General features: G+C 61.1%; 3 protein-coding genes across 5 annotated transcripts; 2 read left to right on the plus strand and 1 right to left on the minus strand.

Annotated features, from left to right (window-relative positions):
* Positions 1-145: 145 nt before the first annotated feature.
* Positions 146-14,239, minus strand: CASKIN2 (CASK interacting protein 2). 2 transcript variants are annotated; one of them, XM_040244524.1, is made up of 20 exons: positions 14,154-14,239; positions 12,473-13,030; positions 7,946-7,997; positions 7,319-7,416; positions 6,813-6,958; positions 6,615-6,710; positions 6,397-6,527; positions 6,102-6,210; positions 5,675-5,783; positions 5,359-5,453; positions 4,654-4,915; positions 4,404-4,525; positions 4,231-4,291; positions 4,043-4,134; positions 3,735-3,845; positions 3,555-3,656; positions 3,338-3,476; positions 1,752-3,200; positions 1,437-1,659; positions 146-1,048 (listed from the first exon to the last, which is right to left on the minus strand). In XM_040244524.1, the coding sequence occupies exons 2-20, from the start codon at positions 12,564-12,566 to the stop codon at positions 958-960; spliced, it is 3,582 nt and encodes a 1,193-aa protein (XP_040100458.1). In that variant the 5' UTR covers positions 12,567-13,030; positions 14,154-14,239; the 3' UTR covers positions 146-957. The 2 variants fall into 2 exon arrangements, with proteins under 2 accessions (XP_040100458.1, XP_040100459.1); XM_040244525.1 differs by having other exon boundaries at positions 150-1,048; positions 4,404-4,522.
* Positions 13,493-14,555, plus strand: LOC120866538 (proline-rich protein HaeIII subfamily 1-like). The gene is made up of 4 exons (XM_040244316.1): positions 13,493-13,532; positions 13,576-13,705; positions 13,803-14,138; positions 14,261-14,555. The coding sequence occupies exons 1-4, from the start codon at positions 13,493-13,495 to the stop codon at positions 14,553-14,555; spliced, it is 801 nt and encodes a 266-aa protein (XP_040100250.1).
* A 394-nt stretch (positions 14,556-14,949) lies between these two features.
* On the plus strand, positions 14,950-21,836 carry TSEN54 (tRNA splicing endonuclease subunit 54). Of its 2 annotated transcripts, XM_040244581.1 has the most exons (11): positions 15,413-15,526; positions 15,687-15,851; positions 15,963-16,026; positions 16,112-16,195; positions 16,529-16,627; positions 17,689-17,741; positions 18,684-18,776; positions 18,977-19,620; positions 20,406-20,466; positions 20,792-20,908; positions 21,312-21,836. In XM_040244581.1, the coding sequence occupies exons 1-11, from the start codon at positions 15,471-15,473 to the stop codon at positions 21,460-21,462; spliced, it is 1,587 nt and encodes a 528-aa protein (XP_040100515.1). In that variant the 5' UTR covers positions 15,413-15,470; the 3' UTR covers positions 21,463-21,836. The 2 variants fall into 2 exon arrangements, with proteins under 2 accessions (XP_040100516.1, XP_040100515.1); XM_040244582.1 differs by lacking the exon at positions 15,413-15,526 and adding an exon at positions 14,950-15,333 and having other exon boundaries at positions 15,687-16,195.
* Positions 21,837-22,217: the final 381 nt, after the last annotated feature.

Below are 22,217 nucleotides of genomic sequence, written 5' to 3' on the forward strand. Positions count from 1 at the left end.
AGGGAGCCCCTCCCCAAAGGTGAGTTGGGGGGGCCCAGGCCTTCTCCCCACCCTCCACATTGGGGGGGGGGCCACTCAGGTCTGGCTCAGGCGCGACCCCTGGGCTCAGAGGTTTACGGCGCACATCCAAACACACACAGCACGGTCTCGTGGAATGACACTTTCATTGGTGTTAGTTGGGGGAAGAGGTTAAATGCTTACAGAGCTGGGGCCTGGGCCAGGCATGTCAGGCTTGCATCCCCAGGCGGGCAGTGGGCGCTCTCGCTGTGGTCCGAAGCCCCTCCCCCACTGTGTCCTCACAGGCAGTTATAGATAGAATAAATTCCATTTAAAATATATGCATTTCTCTCTGCTTAAAAAATAACATTTACAGTTGGAAACGTTTGGACTCAGGGGATCTGTTCGAGGGACCTGTTAATCCCACCAGCCCCGCCGCAGACAGCTTTGCCTTGCTGAGGGCAGACGGGCGGGGCCCGAGGCTGGCTAGGTGCCGCTGATGGTGAGAGCAGGCCCCTGGCCCTTCACACGTCCTGTGTGTACCTGTGGGGGCCGGGCCAGACGCCCTGCCGCCTCCAGCCTCTCAGGGTTCCAGGACCGCATGGTGGGTGGCCAGGGGACCTTGGCACAGGCACTTGAGACACTGGGGAGGTGGGGGGGTACAGAGAAGGCACCCCAGAAGCCTGGCCACCACTCTTCCAGGACAGGAAGCTCTTACCAGGGTCCCTGTCCGAGAAGCAAGGTCCTCCCCTCAGATTACACGCTTGGGGTGGGGTAGGAGGGGCTTTGCTGTGACGTCAGGTTCTGAAAAGTCCCCTCCACTCTGCACGGGGCTGCTGTGGGGGCGGCAGGAGGGACCCCGCTTGGGCGGTGGGGGTGTCATCTGCGCTGGGGGGGAAAGGCGGTGGGCACTGTGGGAGGTGGCGGTAGGCACTGCTGAAGGCTGCTGGCAGGTCCGGCTCAGTCCAGCATAGCATCCAGCTGGTCAGCCAGGGCATCGAACATGGTGCTGATGTCATCTAGGATGTGCTTGGTGGAGGCGCCAGGGGTGCTGTGGCAGGGAAGGGCCAGGTCAGACGAGCCAGCGGTCTGCACCCTGCTGGCCCTGGGCACAGGGCCTGGCTGGGGCGAGCACTGGGCGTGCATCTTGTCCTGTTTCTCACAACTTCCTGAGGTCATGGGAGTCACAGACCCTTCCTCCCACAGAGGCGCTAGGGTTCACAGAAAGAAGTGACTGGTCCACGCTCACATGCCTCTTAAGTGCCACTTGCCTGCAGGCCAGATCTGGGTGACCCCTCCCCATGGGGACCCCCCCCAGCCTGAGAGTCTGATTGCCATGACACCGATATCTCCTCCCCATCATGCCCAGACCCTGGGGGAAGGACTCGGGGGGGTGGGAGGAGCTGCTCTTAAGTTTCCCCTTCTCCCAGCACCCTCACCCCTCTCGCTCCTCAGCACCAATGCTCTTCTCCGCGGCCCGCAGTGCAGCTGCCAGGGACGAGCTGGTCTGCTCCAGTCTCTGCTGGGCCCGGCCCGGGCCCACGGCCCCCATGCTCTCCGGCCTTGGAGGGGGCACCGGGCGGGGGCCGAGCCGGGGAGCCAGCTTAGGGCCGGAAAATGCCAGCTGGGTGCAGGCCACTGACACAGGCTTGGGGGCTGTTCCTGCAGAGACAAAGAGATTGGCTTGTGACTCAGCTGAGCCGGACACAGGCCCTGCCCACACCACCCTCTCCCTGCAGGCCCCGGCTTCATACCTGCTCCAGGCACCTTGATGAGGGCAGCGGGGGCAGCCGGGGGCTCTGTCTCCCCGGGCCGCCGACTATTTTCCAGGGTGGGCCCGAGGGGCTGGGCCGGGAGGCTGGGGGAGAGAGGGGCTGGAGCTCCGGGGGTGGGAAGGCTGCTTGGGTCAGGCCGGGGAGGGCTAGGAGAGGCTGCGGGGGACTCGCTGGGGGTCTGCGAGGGCTGGGGGGCAGGGGCGTTGGGCGTGGCACCCGCCACTCCGAAGGCCAGGAGTGCCGTCTGCAGTGGCTCCCTCTCCCGGCACTTGGGCCTCCGTTTAACAGTGTCTGACTCTGTGAGGTTGAAGTCGAGGCTGACGGGCACCGGCGTCTCCCGGGGTGGGGGTCCCGCTGGCTTGGGCCGCTGTTTGATAGTCAGGTTCCCCTCCTCCGCAAAGGGGAGCCCTTCCCCTGAGCTGCCCCGAGACGGGGGTGTCCCCTCGGGCCCCGGGTCTTCCTCCTCCGTGTCCGATGCGGCACCGGCCGGGGTGGGCGGGCCGGGGAGCTCCGAGGGGCCTGTGGGTTCACTCAGTGTTCGCCTCCGGGGCCCTGCGGCCCCCTCCTTGGGCCCCGGGCTTCCATCCGGTGGTGGGGGCTCCGGGGTGGAGCCAGAGACGGAGCTGAGGCGCTTGGGGGGTGGGGGCGGGGGGCCTTTGCGGCGAGCCCGGAGGGCAAAGGACTGGCTGCGGGGAGCCCCCCGCATTGGGGTCGGGCTGGGGCTGGTCCGGGCGAGGGTGCTGCGTCCTGGTCGCCGAGTGAGGGTGGCGTAACTGCCCAGAGCACTATCCACTGGCCCTTCGGCCTCCCCGTCGGCCTCCCCCTCGGCCGGGCCGGGGCGGCTCAGGCTGTGGGACCGGCGCTTGGGCCGCGGGGGGTCCGGAGGAGTGGCTGGGGGGCCAGCCAAGTAGGAGAAGGCCCGGGGAGCACCCGGAGGCGGCCCAGGGGCTGGGCTGGAGGGTGAGGCCTGAGGGTACATGAAGACGTAAGGCGGGGGCCCTTGGCTGGGAAGTGGGGAACAGAGTTTCGGGGGCCGCTCTGTGCCCTCTGGAAGATTCCTCTCCTGTGGGGTGTTGGGGTCCCCGCCACTGAGCTGGGGAGCAGGCTGTTCCTGCGAGTGGCCAGACCCCCGTGAGCGGGCCCCAATGCTCTCCTGGCTGGGGGAGCGGGCAGGCGGCAGGGGGAGTGGCTCGGGGCCACCCCCTGCCATGGCCGCCTGGAGCTCCGGGCTTAGCTCACTGCCCTGGAAGGTGAGGAGGCGTGGGCTGGCCGCAGGGGGCCCGTCCCCGTTCTCCAGCCCCTCGATGGCCATCAGTTCCGGGCCCCTGGCCAGCCGGCGGCCACCTTCCCCCGGGGACTCCCCCTGCAGTAGGCCCCGCCGGAGCTCAGCCAGCCGCTTCACCCCCAGCATGAGCTTCTTCTGATGACCTGAGAGCAGGAGGATAGAGGCGGCAGGGTGAGCTGGGGCTGGAGAGGGTGCCCCTCATCCCTCCTGAGCCCGAAACATCTTGGGGGCCCTCGGAGGCCCGAGGAGGCCCAGCCGGAAGGCCCAGGGCAGTCCTCACCGAGCTTGTTGACGCCAATCTCCTGCAGCTCCTCCCAGGTGAGGTCAGCCACCAGCCCCATGGAGTCGTAGCCACTGCTCACCAGCTGCTTGTGGTACTGAGGCAGCCCCAGGGCGCACAGCCACTCTAGCAGGTCCGCCTGCAAGAGCCACACCGTTGGCCCCCAAGCCAGGGGGGCTCAGCTGGCGGTGGGAGCCCGTGCCTGCTGCCCACTCACCGGGATGTAGCTGGGCAACCACTCAGCGATGCTCAGCTGGGCGATCTCCGAGGCGATCTTCTTCCTGTGCCCAGGCTTGGTTACCCCAATGGCTGTCAGGTCCTGCCGCACAGAGTCGTGCCGTCAGGCCCCCTCTCCTGGCCATGGGTTCCTGCCCTGCCCTCCCGCTGTGGCACCAACCTCGGGCGTCATGCGGCTGATTGTTGGCACGTCGTAGCCGGCCTGCAGAAAGTGAGCAGTGTAGCCCTCCAGCTGGAACTCGCTCAGCCAGTTATGAATGGCCTGAGCATCCTGCAAGTTGGGGGCAGGGGCTGCCATTAATGGCGCTGAGCCTGCTGGGGGAGGGGGCTGAGTGCCAAGGCCACAGTCCCGCCATTGACCCCAGCCCCCGCCCAGGGGCCTGGTCCGAACAGGAACTCAAGTCCACCCTGAGGCCCATCCTGCCCCCTCCTCTAGGCCCATAGCCACCTCCCCGGTGGAGGTCACACCTTCCCTTCCAGCAGCTGCTCAGGCCTCACGTCCTGGGTGAAGTGCTGTTCCCCCGAGCGATAGTTGGCCAGAGGGCGGTGGTTCGGGTTGTCTTTGAGGACCGAGAGAAATGCATTCAGGTGCCAGGTCTTCGGGCCCCCCACCTGCATTTCTCCTGGCCCACCCAGGCCCCCGCCTCCCTTCCTACCTGCTAGGGACGCGGGCTGTAGTCCTGGAGGTACCTGGTCCTCTCCGGCAGACGGCAGCGGCTGGAGATAGGAAGGTGATGTCTCTTGTTTGGGGAACTGGCAGTGGGAGGCAGGGGAAGGGGAGGAGAAGGGGTTCAGCTCTGGTCCCAAGAGACCCCCACCCCCCACCCACCTGGGCGTTCTCGATAAGGAGGCCGGTGCTGTGGCCGTTGGTGCCCTCGGAGCTCTGCCCGCTGCCGGCACTGCGGATGCTGCCCACGCTGCCCTCACTGCCCACGCTGTTCCTGTCACCTGCTGCGGGGGCAGGAGCCAAGCGGTCAGAACCCTGGTGGGCCCCACCCACAGCTGGCTGGCAGCTGGCCAGAGCCAGACGCTCATGCCGGTGCCCAGCATCGCCATACCCGCTCCTGGAGAGGACATACCTGGGCTGTCTGGGCTGAGGCCCACCCGGGGCAGCTGGCCATAGGTGAGGGGGTGCAGGGGCTCCTCGGCAGGGGGCTGCGGTGTCCTGGAGAAGCCTGGGCGCAGGGGGGTGGGCACAGAGGGGAGGCGGGGTGCCAAGACACCCACCCGCTTGCTGACCACCTCGACGATGCCCGGGGGAAAGTAGCCCACACGGTCGGTGCCCCTCTGGCTCTCGTGGATGTGACCCTTCCAGCGGCCGTCCGGGTGCTGCTCAAGCACCTGCGGCAGATGGGCAGGGGGGCATGGTCACTTCCTGCGCCAAGTGGCCAGCCTGCAGCCGTGGTCCAGCTCCTCCCCTCCCCACAGGGAGCACCCCCTGATGCTCAAGTGGGCCTAGAGTCCTGCCCCTGCCAGCATCCAGCCCAACCCTCAGGTTGCCTCCAGGGCAAACAAAGAGTCTGGAGTCAGCCTGAGTTCAGACCCCAGCTCCACTGCAGGCTAGCTTGTGACTCTGGACAAATCACTTTAATTCTTTTAAGCCTCAATTCTGTCAGCTCTAAAAAAAGGAAGTGATAAAAACGCCTACTTTACTTAGATGGGAAAAAATTCAATGAGATCGCGCAAATAAAGACCTTAACACAGAGCCTGATCCACAGCAGGTGCCCAAGTAAGTGACAGCAACCAATTGTATTCTCAGAGGAGTGCCTGCTTCGAGTCCTCACCGTGATGACGTCCCCTGCCCGGATGTTGAGGGCAGTGGGGTCGTGGAGGTTCCAGAAATCCTTGAGCGCCCGGACCTTCAGGATCCCTGAGGCCTCTGAGACAAGGAAGAGGACAGGTGTCATCTGAGGGTTCCCAGGGCATTTTCCCACCTCTCCAGTCCCCTTTATGACCCTCCCTCAGGTCCCTGCCCCCTCATCCCCACAGCATCCCCCCGGCCAGCCCCAGGAGTGTGACATCCGCTCCTTTTCCACTCCCGGGGACCCTCTGGAGTGGCTCTGAAGCCCCTGGGCTGGGTCTTCTCCCCACCACACGCACCCCGCAGGAGCTGCTTAATCTCCCGGCTGGCCTGGGAGGTGGTGAACTGGTTCACGATGTCCAGCGCCGTCTGGTTATATGTGTTCCGAATGTTCACGTCCACCCCTCCCTAGGCACACAGAGCGGGGCCAGCCTGTGCTGAGCACCGGGTTGGCCGTTTCTCCCAATTCCCACAGCTACCCAGGAAGTAGCTACTGTTTTCATATTTTACACGAGGAAATGGAAGCTCAAATTTGTTCTGGGATGAGCTCAACACTCAGCCAGTGAAAGGCAGAACTGGGGCTCGAATCACGTCTATCTGCTTTCCAGCCACTTGGGCCCCAACCCATGCAGGATACTCCTTCTCTTGCCTCCCCACCCAGTCTTGGATCCAGCACCCGGCGGGGATCTGTATACACATGCAGGGTGACCAGGGGTCCACACCCACCTCCAGGAGCAGCCGCACCACCTCGGTCTTGCCGTACAGCGCGGCCTCGTGGAGCGCCGTGCCTGTTTTGGTCTGGCGGTTGATCTCAATCCCGGCTCTCAGGAGCTGCCTGCAGACGGGAGGGCGAGTGACTGGCGTGGGGGGCAGCGGGTACGGAAGGAGAAGAAGCTGATCGCTGGGGGTTGGGAGAGCGATCCAGAGCAAGGGTGAAGGGGGTAGTGGGGCAGGGCATTGAGGGGACGTTAACAGTCCCATAGGAAGAGGAGGAGGAAGCTGGGGGAGCCCCGGTGGGTACCTGATGACCTCTCTGTGGCCATTCTTGGCAGCCAAGTGCAGGGGCGTGGTGTAGTTGGGGTCACACGGGTCCTTGGCCTCCCCCTCCAGCAGGGCCACACATAAGTGGCTGTTCAACAACAGCTGGGCCACCTGTGGCAACCAGCACTTGAGCAGGGTCTCCCCCCAGAGACCCCACGCACGCCCAGAACCCAGTACCCCAAGGGCAGCAGGCCTCACCTTGAGCCGTCCAAACTCACAGGCCAGGTCCAAGGGCGTCTTCTTGGCCTTGTTGACCAGGCATGGGTTGGACTGATGCTGGAGGAGCATTTCTGACTGGGGTCGGGGGGAGCCGTGTGAGGGTCTGGTCTGGCCGGGCCCCCTGTGCCGGCCCCTGCCCCCAGCCCCAGCGCCCCGTAGGCTGGCAGGCTCACGCACCACTTCGTAGTGTCCGTACTGTGCAGCCAGGTGCAGTGGGATCTGCCCGTCCAGCGAGGCGGCGTTCACGGCTGCAGAGGCACGCAGCAGCAGCCTCACGGGCTCCAGGCGGCCCTGCCAGGCCGCGTAGTGCAGTGGGCGCATGCCTGCAGGAGGGGACAGGTTTCTGAGGGAGGTCCTGGGACGGCCTGGGGTCGGGGGAAAGAACTGAGCCAGGCTGGAGGGGAGAAGACCCAGAGGAAGCTGGGTGTGGCCAGGAAGAGGCTGGGCTGAAGCCAGAAGGCCACTGTGCCCACCACAGAGGATCTGGTGGCCTTGTAACCTCAACTTCCCCAGCTGGATAATGGGCTGTCAGTACCACCCACGACCCCAGCAGGCTTGAAGACTGACGAGGTCCAGCATCTGCAATCTCCAAGAAGCCACGCCCACATCCCTTGGCACTGCCGTGATGTGGCAGGGGCACACTGACCTCAGGGTCTGGGGTGGGGGATGCCCTGGGCTCTCACCATTGCTGTCCTTGATATCCACGGTGGCCTGAGCCTCCAGCAGCAGGGCGATGAGCTCCAGGCTGCCCCCCAGGGCGGCATGGTGGAGAGCCGAAAAGCTGGCGTGGTGGGACACAGGTCAGGGGTGTCAGGCAGCAGTCTCCACCCCCGAAATCCTGGTCTTCCAGGGCAGACTCATCCTGGGGGCTGGCGTGGCTGAGTTACTTGCCCACTGTGGCTGCCCCCCTGCACCGCCCCCACCTCAACACACACACACCCTGCCAGCCGTGCCGTGGGAGCGCAGAGCTGCTGGGCTGCGGCATGAAAGGGCTTAGTGTCTGGGCTGAGAGGCCTGTTTGTCTGGCCTCCCCCTCAGCGGGCCCAGGGGAGGGGGCCGTGGGAGCAGGAGCCCCAGGGCTCCTACCCTCCAGGGAGAAAATGGGGCCCAGCAGGAATCGGACCCAAGGAGGCCCCTCAGAGAGGCCCCCTCCCCGCACTCAGGGACAGCCCCATGGGCAGGCATGCAGGCAGATGGGCCAGAGCGCTCAGCGAACACGCTCAGCGAACACGCTTCCAGGGCCCTGATCCTTCCCTGCCCCTCCCCCACCACGCGGGTTTTCAAGAGGGATAGAGGGGGCTCTCACTCACCCATCAGCATCCTGGTAGTTGACATTGAGCCTCTTTGTGGAGCCGAGGAGCTCTGGGGGTTAGAGCAGAGGTGTCAGGGCACCCGTACCCACCCCTGACCCAGGGTCCCTCCTGCCCACTGCTCGGCTCCCGCTGACCTCTCGGAGTGCAGAAAAGCACCTGACCCATGGCCCGCCAAACTGTCTGGTGCCTGTGGCCCTTCACCCTGGCCCATCAGCTGGAGGACTGGCTGCAGGGAGCTGCTGCAGCAGCGGCCTGGCTTCCCCGGGTCCCCAGCCCCACTTGTTTATAGTCGAAGGGGGTGGAGATGGGGGCCCCCCCAGCCTGCTGTGCCCTCAAAGGACAGGCCCACGAGTGCATGGTTAGCATTCCTGCCTGAATGGGCCGAGGAGCCAATCTCATTGTTCCACAGGGCCGAGGGGGCTGAGAGAGAAGAGAGGAGCCAGAAGCTTGAGGGTGAGAGGGCGGATGCCAGGGCTGGACCCAAGGGCCACGTGCCCAGCCCGGGGGGCATCCTTGAGTGGAGCTAGAGGGAAAGGTGGCATCATGCAGACCCACACCATGCCCTGGCTCTGCCAGGCACTCGCTGTGTGATCTGCAGAAAGTCACTTAACCTCTTCAGTTCAGGGTTCTCATCTGTAAAACGAGCTGATCATAGAAGCCACGCACGAAGGTTGTGAGTACAACGCCTAACCCTCGTGAAAGACGGGAGCTATCAGCATTTAGCGCTCCTTACACGTTAGCCCGTACTCCCAAGATGCGGTGTCTCCAGTGAAAGCTGGTACCATTCCCCCCACTGGCCCCTGTCAGGGGAGGAACTGCAGACTCTGCACCCCACGAGCTCCTGGCAGACAGCTCCATGCCCCAGGGCAGGGGTAGGACACGGGATCAGTCCCCTCTCGGGGACAGGATTCATGCAGGCGTGCTCCATGTGTGAGCCAGGGCGCGGGAGGCGGGGGGCATTGGTCCTCAGGGAGAGGAGAGTGCTGTCACAGGCGGTCCCTGCCTCCCACTGGAACCCACCCCTGCCGGGAAGGAGGAGGAGGAGGCCTGGCTCAACCCAGCCAGGCACGGTGCCAAGCACGCTGGTCCAGGCCTGCCCCCCAGGCCCCGGTGGGCCCCTGAATACCCCAGCAAGACAGGGCCTCATTCCAATAGGGAGGGACCAAGCGTGCAGTGAGGAGGCACACAGGACAGGGAGGGGGGACAGCACAGGACAGGGCTGAGCTGAATGGCGCTGCTCCGAAAAGGTAAGAGCCGAAGCGTGACGAAGCCGCAAGGTGGGGGAGGCTGCTCCCAGCCATCCTGCAGCCTCCTTGGAAAGTCCTCGTCACACAGAACCGCTCAGCGCAGTGGACAGAACAGAGGCCCGAGGAGCAGGAAGCATACGGTTCAGATTCTTCTCCCTCTGCCCAGCTGTGTGACCTTGGCCAGCCCTGGGACCTCTCTGAGCCTCGCTGAGGGCAAGGAGGTCAATACAGGGAAGTCCCTCCACCTGCTGCCTGCCTGGACAGTCCGCAGTGGCCGAGAGGCAGCCCCTCCGGGGAGTGGCAGGACAACGTGACGGGAACAAGGGCAGGGCCAGCCTGGGTGACTCTGTTTTTTTTTTTTTTTCCAGAACAATGGCCGGAAAGGCGGTGGGGGAGAGGCTCCGAGTGACTGGGCTGGGGACCTTGGCAGGGAGGGCGGAGGGTCCTAGGTTCCTGGCAGCAGCTCCAGGCACTTCCCCTGCGCCACCACCTTCTTCCCAGGCCTGGGCTCTGGGAGTGGAAGGGTCGCGCTCCTGATTTAGGCTTGGGCAGAGGATGTGAGCTCAGCGGGCCACCCCCAGCCCGCTCCATTTCCTCTGGTCAGAGAAGGGGACAGCTCAGAGCAGGGAGGAGGGAGGAAGGGTGGAGGCCAGGCCCGGGCATCGGTCGCCCTCTCCTCCCAGGCACCTGCTGCCTGAGGACCCAGGTGGGCAGGGAGTGCCGGCCCCCCAGTGACCTGGTACCCAACGGAGGAGGCTCAGGGCACACCCCTCTTTGGACAGCCAGGAAGCTCGAGCCACCGCCCAGAGGGGAAAGAGGGAGCCCCTGACGCCTCCCTTCCGGCAGTTCCCTTCACCCTTCTGGGTGTGGAGCAGGAGCCCTCAGCCCTTCCCTTCTGAGAGCTGCTTCAGAATCACCTGAAGAACTTTCTGATTCTGCAAAGTCCCGGGCTGTCTGTGATGATTCTGTAATTCTGGGGGAGACCAGGGAGTCGGCACTTTCAGAACAATCCCTGGGTGATTCTGACGGACAGCCGAGTGTGGTAGCACAGGGAGGAGGGCTCGGGCTTGTGGTGTGATTTGCCACGCCACTGCTGTGTGACCTTGGGCAAATCACTAACCCTCTCTGAGTGTCAGTTTCCTTATCTATAAGTGGATATAGAAGTACCTGTCTCACAGGGAATAGAGGCAACTACAGTATGACCCCATGGACAGTAGCCTCCCAGGCTCCTCTGTCTGTGGGATTCTCCAGGCAAGAATACTGGAGTGGGTTGCCGTTTGCTTCTCCAAGGGATCTTCCGGACCCAGTGATCAAACCCACGTCTCCAGTCTTACAGGCAGAAACTTTACCAACTGAGCCACAAGGGAAGAGCCCTAGGGTCTGCAAAGGTCACTTTGGGATCTCATTTTTGTCACCAGTTTTCCAAGTCCTCTGAGAGGAGGAGACAGGGAGTCCCAGAGAGACAGGGAGTCCCAGGACCCTTGACTCTATGCCTGTGCATAGACTGTATCCCTATGACTCTATGTCTGTGGGGGAATGGTCATCTTCCCCCACAGACATTCCCCCCTGAGCACTGGGGGCCTTCCCAGAGCCTAGGACCCCAGCTGCAAAGTTCCCACCACCAGCTTCCAGCCACTTGCCTCCCTGAGGGCCTCATTTTGAGGCCCCAGGGCTACGAGGCCAAGGCCCCACTGGGCAGATCGCCAAAAACAACACCGAGGTGTGGGAGGAGGGGAGTGGCTCCCACTCTTGGGTCTCTAGGGCCCTCCTTGGCACCTTCCCCTTATTGGGCTCACCCGGCACCCACTTCCCCAGGGCACAGAGAGCACCCTCTCCAACTCCATCTCCTGACAACCCAGGTGTCCTGCCCTGGTGTGGAAGCGGGGGCACTCACACATGTGCACAACTCCCAGGCCCTTAAAATCCTTTCTTTGGGCACCCATACTCCCAGGTGTGGGTGGGGATAATTAGACATCTTCGGGTAGCCTGGGGGACTCCTTCCTGTGCAAGGGCCAAGCTGTGTCTTGGGGCTAGAGCCCCAGCACTTGAGAAGGATCCTCTCTCCTCTCTTGTCCCTGCTGATCGAGGAACTCAGGGGGCAAGTCCAGTGTCCTCCTGGGACAGTCCAGGGAGCTTGCCCTGAAGCTCAGAGGTCTACTCTTCTTGGTGGGGGGGGGGGTCTGATTGCAGAGGTACTCAGGAGCTGGAAGTCAGGTGTGGCCACCTGTACACAGAGCTCTCACAGCCCTATCGACTAGAGACCCCAGGCTGCAGAGAGACCTCTCTCTCTCAGGAAATTAACTTTGGACACACACCCTCCTGTAGGTTTCAGTAACTGGTTAGATAATGTGAACTTTGTTTTAAGCAGAAAGTGAAAGTTGCTCAGTCGTATCCGACTCTTTGCAACCCTATGGACTATACGGTCCACGGAATTTTCCAGGCCAGAATACTGGAGTGGGAAGCCTTCCCCTTCTCCAGGGGATCTTCCCAACCCAGGGATCCGAACCCAGGTCTCCCGCATTGCAGGTGGATTCTTTACCAGCTGAGCCACCAGGGAAGCCCAAGAATACTGGAATGGGTAGCTTATCCCTTCTCCAGCAGATCTTTCCGACCCAGGAATCGAACCGGGGTCTCCTGCATCACAGGCAGATTCTTTACTAGCTGAGCTACGAAGAAAACCCCTCTTTGGGGCAGAATTCCCTGTAAAAAAAGCTATCTTACACTCAGAGGAGCCCACGATAAATGTGTCCCACTGCTGTGATTAAATAATAATAAAAAAGCTATCTTACAAATGTTGTCATCAAATTGATAAAAACACAGAGATGCTCTGGTTGGACTGAAGGGTCAGGGGTGGAGCGCTACCTATTCAGTCTTTCCCAACCCACTGCCAGAAACCCTTTGGCTCCAAAGAACACTCTGGAAAAACCATCTGCTGAAGGCAACTCCACAAAGGCAAGAATTTGGGTTGGTTTTGTTCACTGCTGGAGCTTAGAGCATAGAACAGAGCCTGGCACACAGTAGGCATTCCCCCCAAACTAGAATGAATGTACTTCAATTCTTTTACTTTACAGGTGAGGAAACTGAGGCCCAGAGAGGTTAAGAGATTTGCCTAAGGATACACAGGAAGGGGGACCCAATTTCCTCTCTGACGTTCCCACATTGAGGCACTCCCACCTCAAGTCCCCAGACCAGAGTGACCACTCCCCCCAGGCCTTTCTCTATAGACTGGCACTCAGAGGAGGGTCTCAGGGAGACAGTCACCCCACCAAGTACTCACTTGTCTTTGTGGCCTTGACCTTAGCCACCAGTTTCTGCACACCAGTCACATCTCCATTCTTGACAGCGAGGATCAGGTCCTGTTCTCGACCCATCCTTCCTGGTCCCTGGGCTGGACTCTGGGCTCAGGGGTCCGGGGCAGAGGCAGGGAAACTGGTCTAAGCCGAGATGTCAGGGTGCCATCCCTTGGCCCTTTGGAGGGCCAGGCGTCCGGTGGGGGGAGAGTGTGTCTGGTGTCCCAGGCAGTGGGCTTCTTGGTAGGCGTTGACGGGTACTCCTTCAAGGTACTTCGTGAGCTACCACCACAAGCAGGAAAGCTGATCTCTGAGGGGGTGGAGGCTGTGTGGAAATCTGGACGGATATCAGCTTGCAGCTTCCGACAGCCCAGGGATGGGCCGGGACTGGGGGCGCCAATCTTCCCAACACGGCTCAGGAGCACCGGTGCTCACCCAGAGAGAAGCCAGCATTCCCTCGTGCCTTGGGCAGCAGGGGCGGCCAGGTCTCGGGGGTCTGGAAAAGGTGTGATCCACTGAGGGTCTGCTGAAGGCTGGGTCGGAGTCTGTAAGGGTCCCAGAAGCAGGGATCAGAGAAAGAACAGGACAGGGCTTCCAGGGAGCCCCCAAGATACCCTGGCTGCCCTTCTAAGTCAAGGGAGGGGCTGAGCCACTCTAAGTGGGAGGGAGCTGCCATGCATGAGAGGAGTATTGGGAGGGGGGGAGGGGGTGCTCTGGGAGGGGGAGGCTGAGTCACCAAGGCCCCAGGGCACCTGGCAGTACCTCAACTCTGGGCAGGAGGGGCCCTGGCAGCACGACACACGGGGGCAGGTCGGGCCAGCAGCCTGTTCTCCACAGCCTGAGGCTCTGACACCCACAGACAAGTGGTGGGCCAGAAGGTGGGGCCTGGGAGGGTCAGGCACAGGAGGACTGGCAGGGGACACCCCTCCCCATCTAGGCTCTGCCCTGATCACCGGAAGCCCTAGCCCCGGGGCTCTTTATGAATTCAGAAGGTGGAGTGGGGAGCTATGGCCCCCCATCTCCGGCGAAGGGTCTGCCTGCAGGACAGTGAGGCTTTGCAGCACCTGTTGCTGACCCATCCTCACCCTAGTGCGGGATGCAGAATCACCCGGGCAGAGAACAGAGATGAGAGCTGGGGTACTGCTGCTAAATGGGGCTGTCCGCCCTCCCAAGCCTGAATCTGAGTCCCAGAGCCCCGACTTCACTTTAGAAAAGCTTACGTCAGTTTCTCAGTGGCCGAGAATTTGTTGCCCGAGTCCCGTGGCATGAGACTCGCGGCAGGCCTGGGGCCCTAGCTGGGGTCCTCTTACCCCCCAGAAGTCCCAAGCCCAAACCAGATGGCACTCCAGCTCAAAGCCCGCGGCCCGACATTGGGGGAGGGAGCCCCTGGCAGTGCATGGGGTCGGGCTGGCTCCCCCGCCCCCCGGAATGCCAGTCCAGCGCCGCGCAACCCCCCAACCCAGCCCAGCCCAGGCCGACCGGGGAACAAAGCGGCGAGAAGGACCGGAGGGCCAACCGCCCGGAGGGATTGATGCGGGGAGACGGTGTACTGGCGCGAGGAGGACAGAAGGACCCGACGGATGAAGACGCCCGCGGATCTCGCAAGAAAAGTTACTTTGTGCCCGCCCTCAAGGGTGCTGACCCCCGGATCAGGCCCCGCAGTCTCACCTTTCCCAGCCGCCCCGCCGGGGGTCCGGCCGGTCCTGCTCGGTCCCTGGCCCCCTGGACGGTGGCTCCCACTGCCCCCCCCACCCCTTTTCTCCTCCTTTTCCAAGGCCGGCTCGGCGCCTCCCGCAGGAAATCCCGCCCCTCCCCCCTCCCTCCCACCGGATCGGGAGCGGAGGGACTGTCCCGGCCGCGCAGCCGGGCTGTCAGTCAGAGCCTGCGGCCCCGCCCCGATCCGCGCGGGGCCCCGCCCCGATCCACGCGAGGCCCCGCCCCACCTCCCCGGGCCCGAGCGTCCGCGCATGCGTCCAGGTGAAGCCGTGGGGGCGGGACGGGGGTGGGGACGGGGGGCGGGGACCAGAGAGCGAGCCTCGGCCTCCAGACTGGAGCCCGGGCGCGACCTGAGGCTCTGGAGTTCAGACGGACGGGAGAGACACCCTGTCTATGACGGGGTGCGAGACAGGACGCAATGTGATGGGAGCTGGGAATCCAGACCCAGGAATCCCACTTGGGGAGCCCCCCCCCTTTCTTCTTCCTCGCCCCTCGTCCTTCCCGGGACTCCCGCAGCGACCTCCGTCCGCGACCCGAAGTCACAGGCCGACGGCCCCTGGTCGGAGCGATGGTGCCACCTAGCGGGCCGTGTGGGGACGGCCCGAGGCGGCGGCGGCGGGGACCCCAGGCTCCGGGAGGCGCTAACGACCGGCTGGGGTGGCGCTTCAGCACCGCCATGGGTCGGACAGCGCCTCCCGCCGCCCCCCAAGTCCTGGAAGCCCGGCTTCCGAGCCCTCAGGCAGGGACCCAACAGAAGGACCTGAAGGAACTGCGGGCCCCCCTAGCCTCCACCTGGCGGCCCGTGGTGGCCCTCAGTGTGCGAAGCCGAATTGGGGAACCCAGCGTTCTCCCTTCTCTATCCCCCCATTCCTCCTGGTCCAGCCTGGGTGGTGCGGACTAGGCAGTCCGGGATTGCGGAGGGGAGGGTCACGCTTATAACTCTTCATACGACGCTTTCAAACGCAAGCCTCCTCGAGAACTACTAGAGAGGAGCCCCAGAGGCAGGCGGGGGATAGGAGAAGGGGAGCTCCTACAAATCCAGAAACTAGCAAGCTCTCCGCCCCCTAGTAATCGCGGCGCATATTTGTCGTCGGGCGCTAGGACCCAGGACACCCAGGAAGGTGGGAAGCAGGTGGGTGGACCGGAGACCTGGGGAGCGGCGGTGGAACCCGCGCGCGCTAGGGCCGCGCGGACTCCCGGAGGTGGGCGGGGCGGGGGGGGGGGGCTGGGGCAGGGCGGTGCGCGCGCAGCGTCGGCCAGCCCCACCCAATGGATCCCGAGCCCGAGTCGGCCTCCGTGGAGGTTCCGGCCGGGCGCGTGCTCAGGTGCGGCGTGGCCGGGCCTGGGGGTGGGGGGTGGGGGGCAGGAGCCGTGGCCGTGGGGTAGGCGCGGGAGAGAGCCCGGGGCACCCGAGCCGGGGATCCCTAGACTGGGCTGAGCGGCCCCGATTGCGCGGCGCTAACGCCGCGGCCCTTTCGCCCCCAGTGCCCCGGAGCTCTTCGCCGCACGTTCCCGGTCCCAGAAGCTACCCCAGCGCTCGCATGGCCCCAAGGACTTCCTCCCTGACGGCTCGGAGGCCCAGGCCGAGCGGCTGCGCTTGTGCCGCCAGGAGCTCTGGCAGCTGCTGGCCGAGGAGCGCGTGGAGCGCCTGTGAGAGGGGCGGGCCGGGGCGGGGGCGGAGCCGGGGCGGGCTGGGCTGCTGGACCCCGTGAGTCTGATCCGGTGGGCTTGAGACGGACCCCTCTCCCCGCTCCTCGCCAGGGGCAGTTTGGTGGCCGCCGAGTGGAGACCAGAAGAAGGCTTCGTGGAGTTGAAGTCTCCTGCGGTGAGCAGCGGGGCTCAGAGACCGGGGACCCGCCTCCTCTGCCTTCCCGGGCTCCTTCGTGACATCTGCTCTGGGTCCCCCGCAGGGTAAATTCTGGCAGACCATGGGCTTCTCAGAGCAGGGCCGGCAGCGGCTTCATCCAGAAGAGGCCTTGTATCTCTTGGAGTGTGTGAGTGGGGGCCCTGGGAGAGTGGAGAGGGGATTGTGACCAGGGAACCGGAAGGGCGTTTCTACTGGGGGAAAAGGTGTCTACAACCGAGTATTCGGACGGGGGCTTGTAATCTGCTTTCTGGAGCAGGAGACAAGAATGTCACGCAGGGAGCAGGCTTTCCAGTCTGTTAGTGACGCTGCCTCCCTCTCCCCGCTACCCTTCCTGGCCGGCCTGATTCTTGCCGTGATGGGTGTGGGGTGTAGCACGCAGATAGCAGAGTGGGGAAGTTGCTCCCTTGGCCGTGCCACCACAGGGAGGGTTCACAAGCCGAGCTGTGGGCTGCACTTTCAGGGCTCCATCCAGCTCTTCCACCAAGACCTTCCGCTGTCTATCCAAGAGGCCTACCAGCTGCTGCTGACCGAGGACACAGTGACTTTCCTGCAGTACCAGGTATCAGCCACCCTTTATAAGAACCTACAAGAGCTTCCCTGACGGCTCAGTGGTAAAGAACCCATCTGCCAACGCAGGAGACTCTGATTCAACCGGGTAGGTCCCCTGGAGAAGGAAACGGCAACCCACTCCAGTATTCTTGCCTGGGAAATCCCATGGACAGCAGGAGCCTGGCGGGCTACCGTCCATGGGGTCACAAAAGAATCAGACACAACTTAGTGACTAAACAACAAGGTGCTGGACACAGCCACGTGCTGAGGCTCCAAGACTGACAAGGGCTTATGTCCTAGTGGTGGCACTTGGGTAATATATAGGTAAGAAAGCAAATGGATGGTTGACTTCAGAGTTGAGTGCCAGGAAAAACACAGAGGAGGAGGGGCACAAGGCTAGAGACATAAATGTGGAGATCTTGATGGCATGGATGTTTCAGGCTCCACCGGGCTGTAGGGAGGTGTGGCCAGAGTAGAGGCCTGTGTCTGAAATCTGGGGCACTCTAACATGAGGAGGTCAGGGGGAAGATAACGGATATGAGGAGTGTCCAGCAGCAGAGACGACCAGGAGAAGTGTCATCAGAGAGACCATAAGAAGGTCTTTTCAGGAGGAAGTGCTTGGCTGCGTTGAATGCTACTGAGAGATCAAGCAAGCTGGGGCATACCTGCGTACATTGCTCATATACGGATGCAGGGCCACACGGAGGAACATGCGGTTCATCCAAAACCCACCCATCTTTGGAAGTGCTGTGGGGCAGCAGGATGTCCATCTCCTTCTGTTGTCTTGTCTGTATTGTAGTCAGGATATAGTTTTTTTCCCTGGTCCATTAGCTATCAGCTTTTTGGGACTTGCATTTAAATCAAGAAACTGCTGTCATTTGTGCCCAGAGTAAGGCCAGTGAGAGTCAGGAACTCAGAGACTTGAGACCTCAGTGTGGGGGGGCTGTTTATTAGAGAGCATGGTCCTGCCGGTACCAGGGTTTGGAATCTGGGGGTGTGGTGAATGGCTTCTGTCTGGAGAACAGTTTGTTTTCGTAAGTGGATGTCTGACTTCTGGTTTGTCTTTTTGAGGTCTTCAGCCACCTGAAGAGACTCGGCTATGTGGTTCGACGATTCCAACCAAGGTAAATCCCCGTCTTATTTCCCTCAAATTTATCCTAGTCCCCAGCGACTAAGCACAACACTGACTGCTTACTGGGTGCTGGCCCTATGCTGGCCGCTGAGGAATAGCAGAGAACAAAAGCACTACCCCACAGAACTTGTGTTTAGGGGAGCTTACACAAAACACCATCACTCTGCAAAATCAGTGATCTTGGAAACCTCCTATAAGCCATACAGGGAAAACATGGTCACACAGATTAGAGTTTATCCCTTAGATCAGCACTATCTGATAGGACTTTCTGTAGTGACAAAAATATTCAGTGTCTGTGTTGTCCGGTATATGTGGCTTGTGTGGAATTTTTAATTTTAATAGATTAAAATTTAACTTAAATAGCCCCTTGAATCTAGAGCTACTATAATGGACAGTACAGCCTCACAGCCATAAGAAAAAATCATGGCGGGGAAGAATGCTATAATAAAGGACCATAATATATTGTTGAGTATAAAAAGGACCAAACAGCAGTATGTTAGTACAGTGTCATTTTTGACAGAGAAAGATATGGAGAAAGACAGTTAATATGTGTGTTTGTAGGAAACAAAGTGTTACCTTGGTATCCATTGGGTTTTATTTTCCTTTTTCTTTATTTTCCAAGTTTTCCAGTTCTCCTGACTTTTCTCACCAGTGTTATTTATTGCTGGCTCTGCAGGAGCCCTGATGTCAGGGAACCTCTGTTCAAAGGTACCACTGATGAGACCCAGAGGCCTGGACAAAGATATGCAGGGAGGCCCCTGTGTCTGCCCCCGTTACTCTGTGGGGGGTCTGCCTGGGGGCTCCTGCCCTTGGTTACGGTTCTAGCCCTGGCCTGCTGACTTAGTCTGGGCCAGTCCCTCACACATTCCAAGGGGAGCACCAGACTGAGGAGGTGGATCAGTTGCCCACCCCCTTACCCCATTCTCACCCACAGCTCCGTCCTGTCCCCGTACGAGCGGCAGCTGAACTTGGACAGCGGTGCCCAGTGCCTGGAGGGCAAGAGGAAGAGGAGGAGCTCCAGCTCTCAGTAATGCTCCCCACGTGGCCACCCCACAGGGAGAGTTCTGTGGAAGTGCTGGTGTTCGGGACGTTGGAGAATGCCTGGGCTTAAGAGTTGGGCTGGGGTGGCTCCTGCAGGGGCTCAGGGAGGCAGTAGGGCTTGTGGGGGTCACGTGCACCTCAGCAGTCAGGAGCAGATGGACTGCGTTTCCTCCCCACGTCCCTCAGGTCCATTAATAAGAAGCCCAAGGCCCTGCAGAAACCCCTGCAGGGGATGGATGGAAAACCTGAGAGCCCAGCAGCTTGCAGCCCACCTCCCCAGAACCAGAACAGCTGCTGCCCAGAGGAGAAACCCCAGGAGTCAAGCCCCATAAAGAGCCCCGTGGGCCCCCTTCAGCTGCTGGGGTCCCTGGAACCCTGCCCTGGTCTGGGCAGGGAGGGGGGGCAATGCAGCTCAGAGAATGGCAAAATAGATGACAGGGTCATGGGGGCTTGTAAGCCCCGCTGGAACTTTGAGCAGATCTCCTTCCCCAATATGGCTGCAGACAGCCGCCATACCCTCCTGCTTGCCCCCGCCCCTGAGCTGCTCCCGGCCAACGTGGCTGGACGGGAGACAGACGCCGAGTCCTGGTGCCAGAGGCTCAACCAGCGGAAGGAGAAGCTCTCTCGGCGGGAACGGGAGCGGCAGGCAGAGGCCCAGCACTTCCGCGAGGATGTGAATGCCGACCCCCAGGTGCAGCGCTGCTCCAGCTGGCGGGAGTACAAGCAGCTGCTGCAGAGGCGGCACCTGCAGAAGACCCAGAGCCGCCCCCCACACCTGTGGGACCAGCCTGTCACCCCCTTGCTGAGTCCCGGTCGGGCCGACTCCCCAGGTACATCACCCTGCCATAGGCCACGGGCAGCTGAGGAATCACACGCCTTTAAAAGTGGCGTGCATTGACTGCAGCTGATGGAGGCTTAAGGAAGATGGAGGAGAGAGCGGTGGGCGGAGTGGAACCCACAGGGATCATCCACTGCGGGAAGCAGTGAAGAGGCTCATGGGAAGGTTTAGAAACAGCCTGGTCAGTGCCCGAGGAGAGGCGAAGAGGAATGTAAACTACAACCGCATCCTTAAAATCATAAACGAGACGCATGTGGATGGCTGTGGTCCCCTGCTCTTCCATCTCTGTTAGAGGGGAACAAGGGGGCAATATGTTGGCCAAATGAAAGGATCTCCTATATACCCTACATGTTAAGAGTAGAGAATAAGGCAAGAACAGTGCTAATGAATTCAGGACTACAATCCTATGGGAATGTGGTGCGTTGTAAGGAACTAGAGTGGGGTTGCCAGAGCAGTTAAATTTGAATTTCAGATAACTTTTTTAGTATAAGTATGTTTCAGATATTGCATGAGACGTGTGTGTTGGTCGCCCGGTTGTGTCCAACTCTGTGCGACCCCATGACTGGAGCTTGCCAGACTCCTCTGTCCATGGAATTCTCCAGGCAAGAATACTGGAGTGGGTTGCTATTTCCTTTTCCATGCATGAGACATACCTGTACTTTAAAAAAACAGTCTGCTAAATCTGGCAACCCCGAACAAGATGGCAGATTCAGAGATGTCAGGGGGTCTGGATGGTCGACTCTCCTCATGAGTGCCTTGCTTTCACCGTCCTTGTAGCCACGGTCCTTCAGCAGATCTCTGTGCTGCAGACAACACACCTTGCTGATGGAGGTGCCCGGTGAGTCTCCAGTAGTGCCCACCTCTGTAGTACTTGGGGCACCAGCAGGAGTTGGCAGCTGGGATTTGACTCCTGAGGTTGGGCATGAGCTGGGGGATCATTTCAGGGGCCCCTACCCTGGTAATAATACTCATGTGTGTCTGCAGGACTAAGAGCCAAGTAGACTGATGATTTATCCCACTGGTTCTGAGATAGGGTCACTGCCCCTCCTTAGTCTCCCTGGAGGAGGCTGCTCCCTGAAACTGGGGGAGGAAAAAGGTGGTATGGAAAGAAAAGGTGGAAGAGGAGTGCCCCTGTCTCCTAAGGCTTCTCATTCTGTCCTCAGGCTGCTGGAGAAGCCCGGGGGCTTGGAGATCAGCTTTGATGTCTACCAGGCTGATGCCGTGGCCACCTTCCGAAAGAATAACCCTGGCAAGCCCTATGTCCGGCTGTGCATTAGCGGGTATGAGACCAGTGAGCGCAGCTGCGAGTCCTCTTGTAAACCACGTGGACGTCCCCTCCATGCCCCCCGCTAATCTGTCAGTCCCTGAGAAGAACCAGTGGTCCAGAGAGGTCACACAGCCAGTTAGTGCTATGGGAACCCAAGCTTCCTCATCCTCAGCTCTCACTCCTGTCCTTTTCGAGTAGCTTCTCTTCTGGGCCACTTCAGTTCCAGGCTCAGCCAGCAGAAGGATGTGAACGAGGGGTTTCCAGGCTAAAAGAGAGGCAAGACCCTCACTATTCCCAGGGTCTCGTCCCCCCCAACTCCTGTCATACATCGGCCTTCCCTGGGAGCTTAGGAGGGTTGGCTTCCCAAACTCATGGGTGGGCTCTGCCAGGTCTCAGTCTAACCTTGATTCTTGCAGATCTGATGAGCTGGTCCCAGACCTCTGCACCCTCAAGCGGTTGTCCTACCAGAGTGGGGATGTCCCTCTGATTTTTGCCCTGGTGGATCATGGAGACATCTCCTTCTACAGCTTCAGGGACTTCACACTGCCCAGGGATCTGGAACACTGACCACCCAGCTGGGGTCTGCCTGGGGGACCTGGACTGTCCACTCTCAGGGACCATCGCAGTTGCCTCCTACACCCAGACTCTGACATGTAGCTTCAGAGGCTAGTCTGGGCCTTGGCCTTGGGTGTCTGATGCTCACAGGAGAGCAAAGCCTTGCCCCACTACCTGGCCGCTGCAGCGCTTCCAAGCCCCAGGTCTGAGACTGCTGCCTTGCAGTAATCCCCTTGGAATTCAGGACTAGATTCCAAGAGGCCAGTGAGGTGGGGCAGAAGAGAAGACTCTGTGCCTTTAAATGAGAGGGTGCCTGCTTCATGCGATAAAGCCAAAGCCATTAAAAAAAAAAAAAAAATATATATATATATATATATATCCTTTTACTGCTGTGGCTGGATTTACTGGAAGAGTCCTCCCTACCCCACCATCCTTGGGAATTGGCCCCCAGGCCCTCCCCACCCACAGCGCTGCTTTCTCTGGTGCAAGAGCTAGGAGCAGCCCGTGGGAGGGCAGAAATGCGACCCCAAGCCTTTCTCCGGGAAGTCACTGACCTCTAGTTAGTTTGGCTTTCAGAAAGGTAGTCCGAGGTGGGAGGTTGGCACTCCACCTGTCCTTCCCAGAACGCAGGCGGCTCCGGGTAGAGGGGTGGTGGAGAGGCGCCACGTCGGCGTGGCTCGAACGCTAGTCGTTTCAAACTGCGGTGGAGCGTGCCATCCACGGAACAGGCCTCGGGCCTGGCCTCCGCCCCCGTTCTTCTCCCCTCT

Source organism: Oryx dammah, unplaced genomic scaffold (assembly GCF_014754425.2).
Source record: "Oryx dammah isolate SB20612 unplaced genomic scaffold, SCBI_Odam_1.1 HiC_scaffold_8, whole genome shotgun sequence".
Taxonomy (NCBI): domain Eukaryota; kingdom Metazoa; phylum Chordata; class Mammalia; order Artiodactyla; family Bovidae; genus Oryx; species Oryx dammah.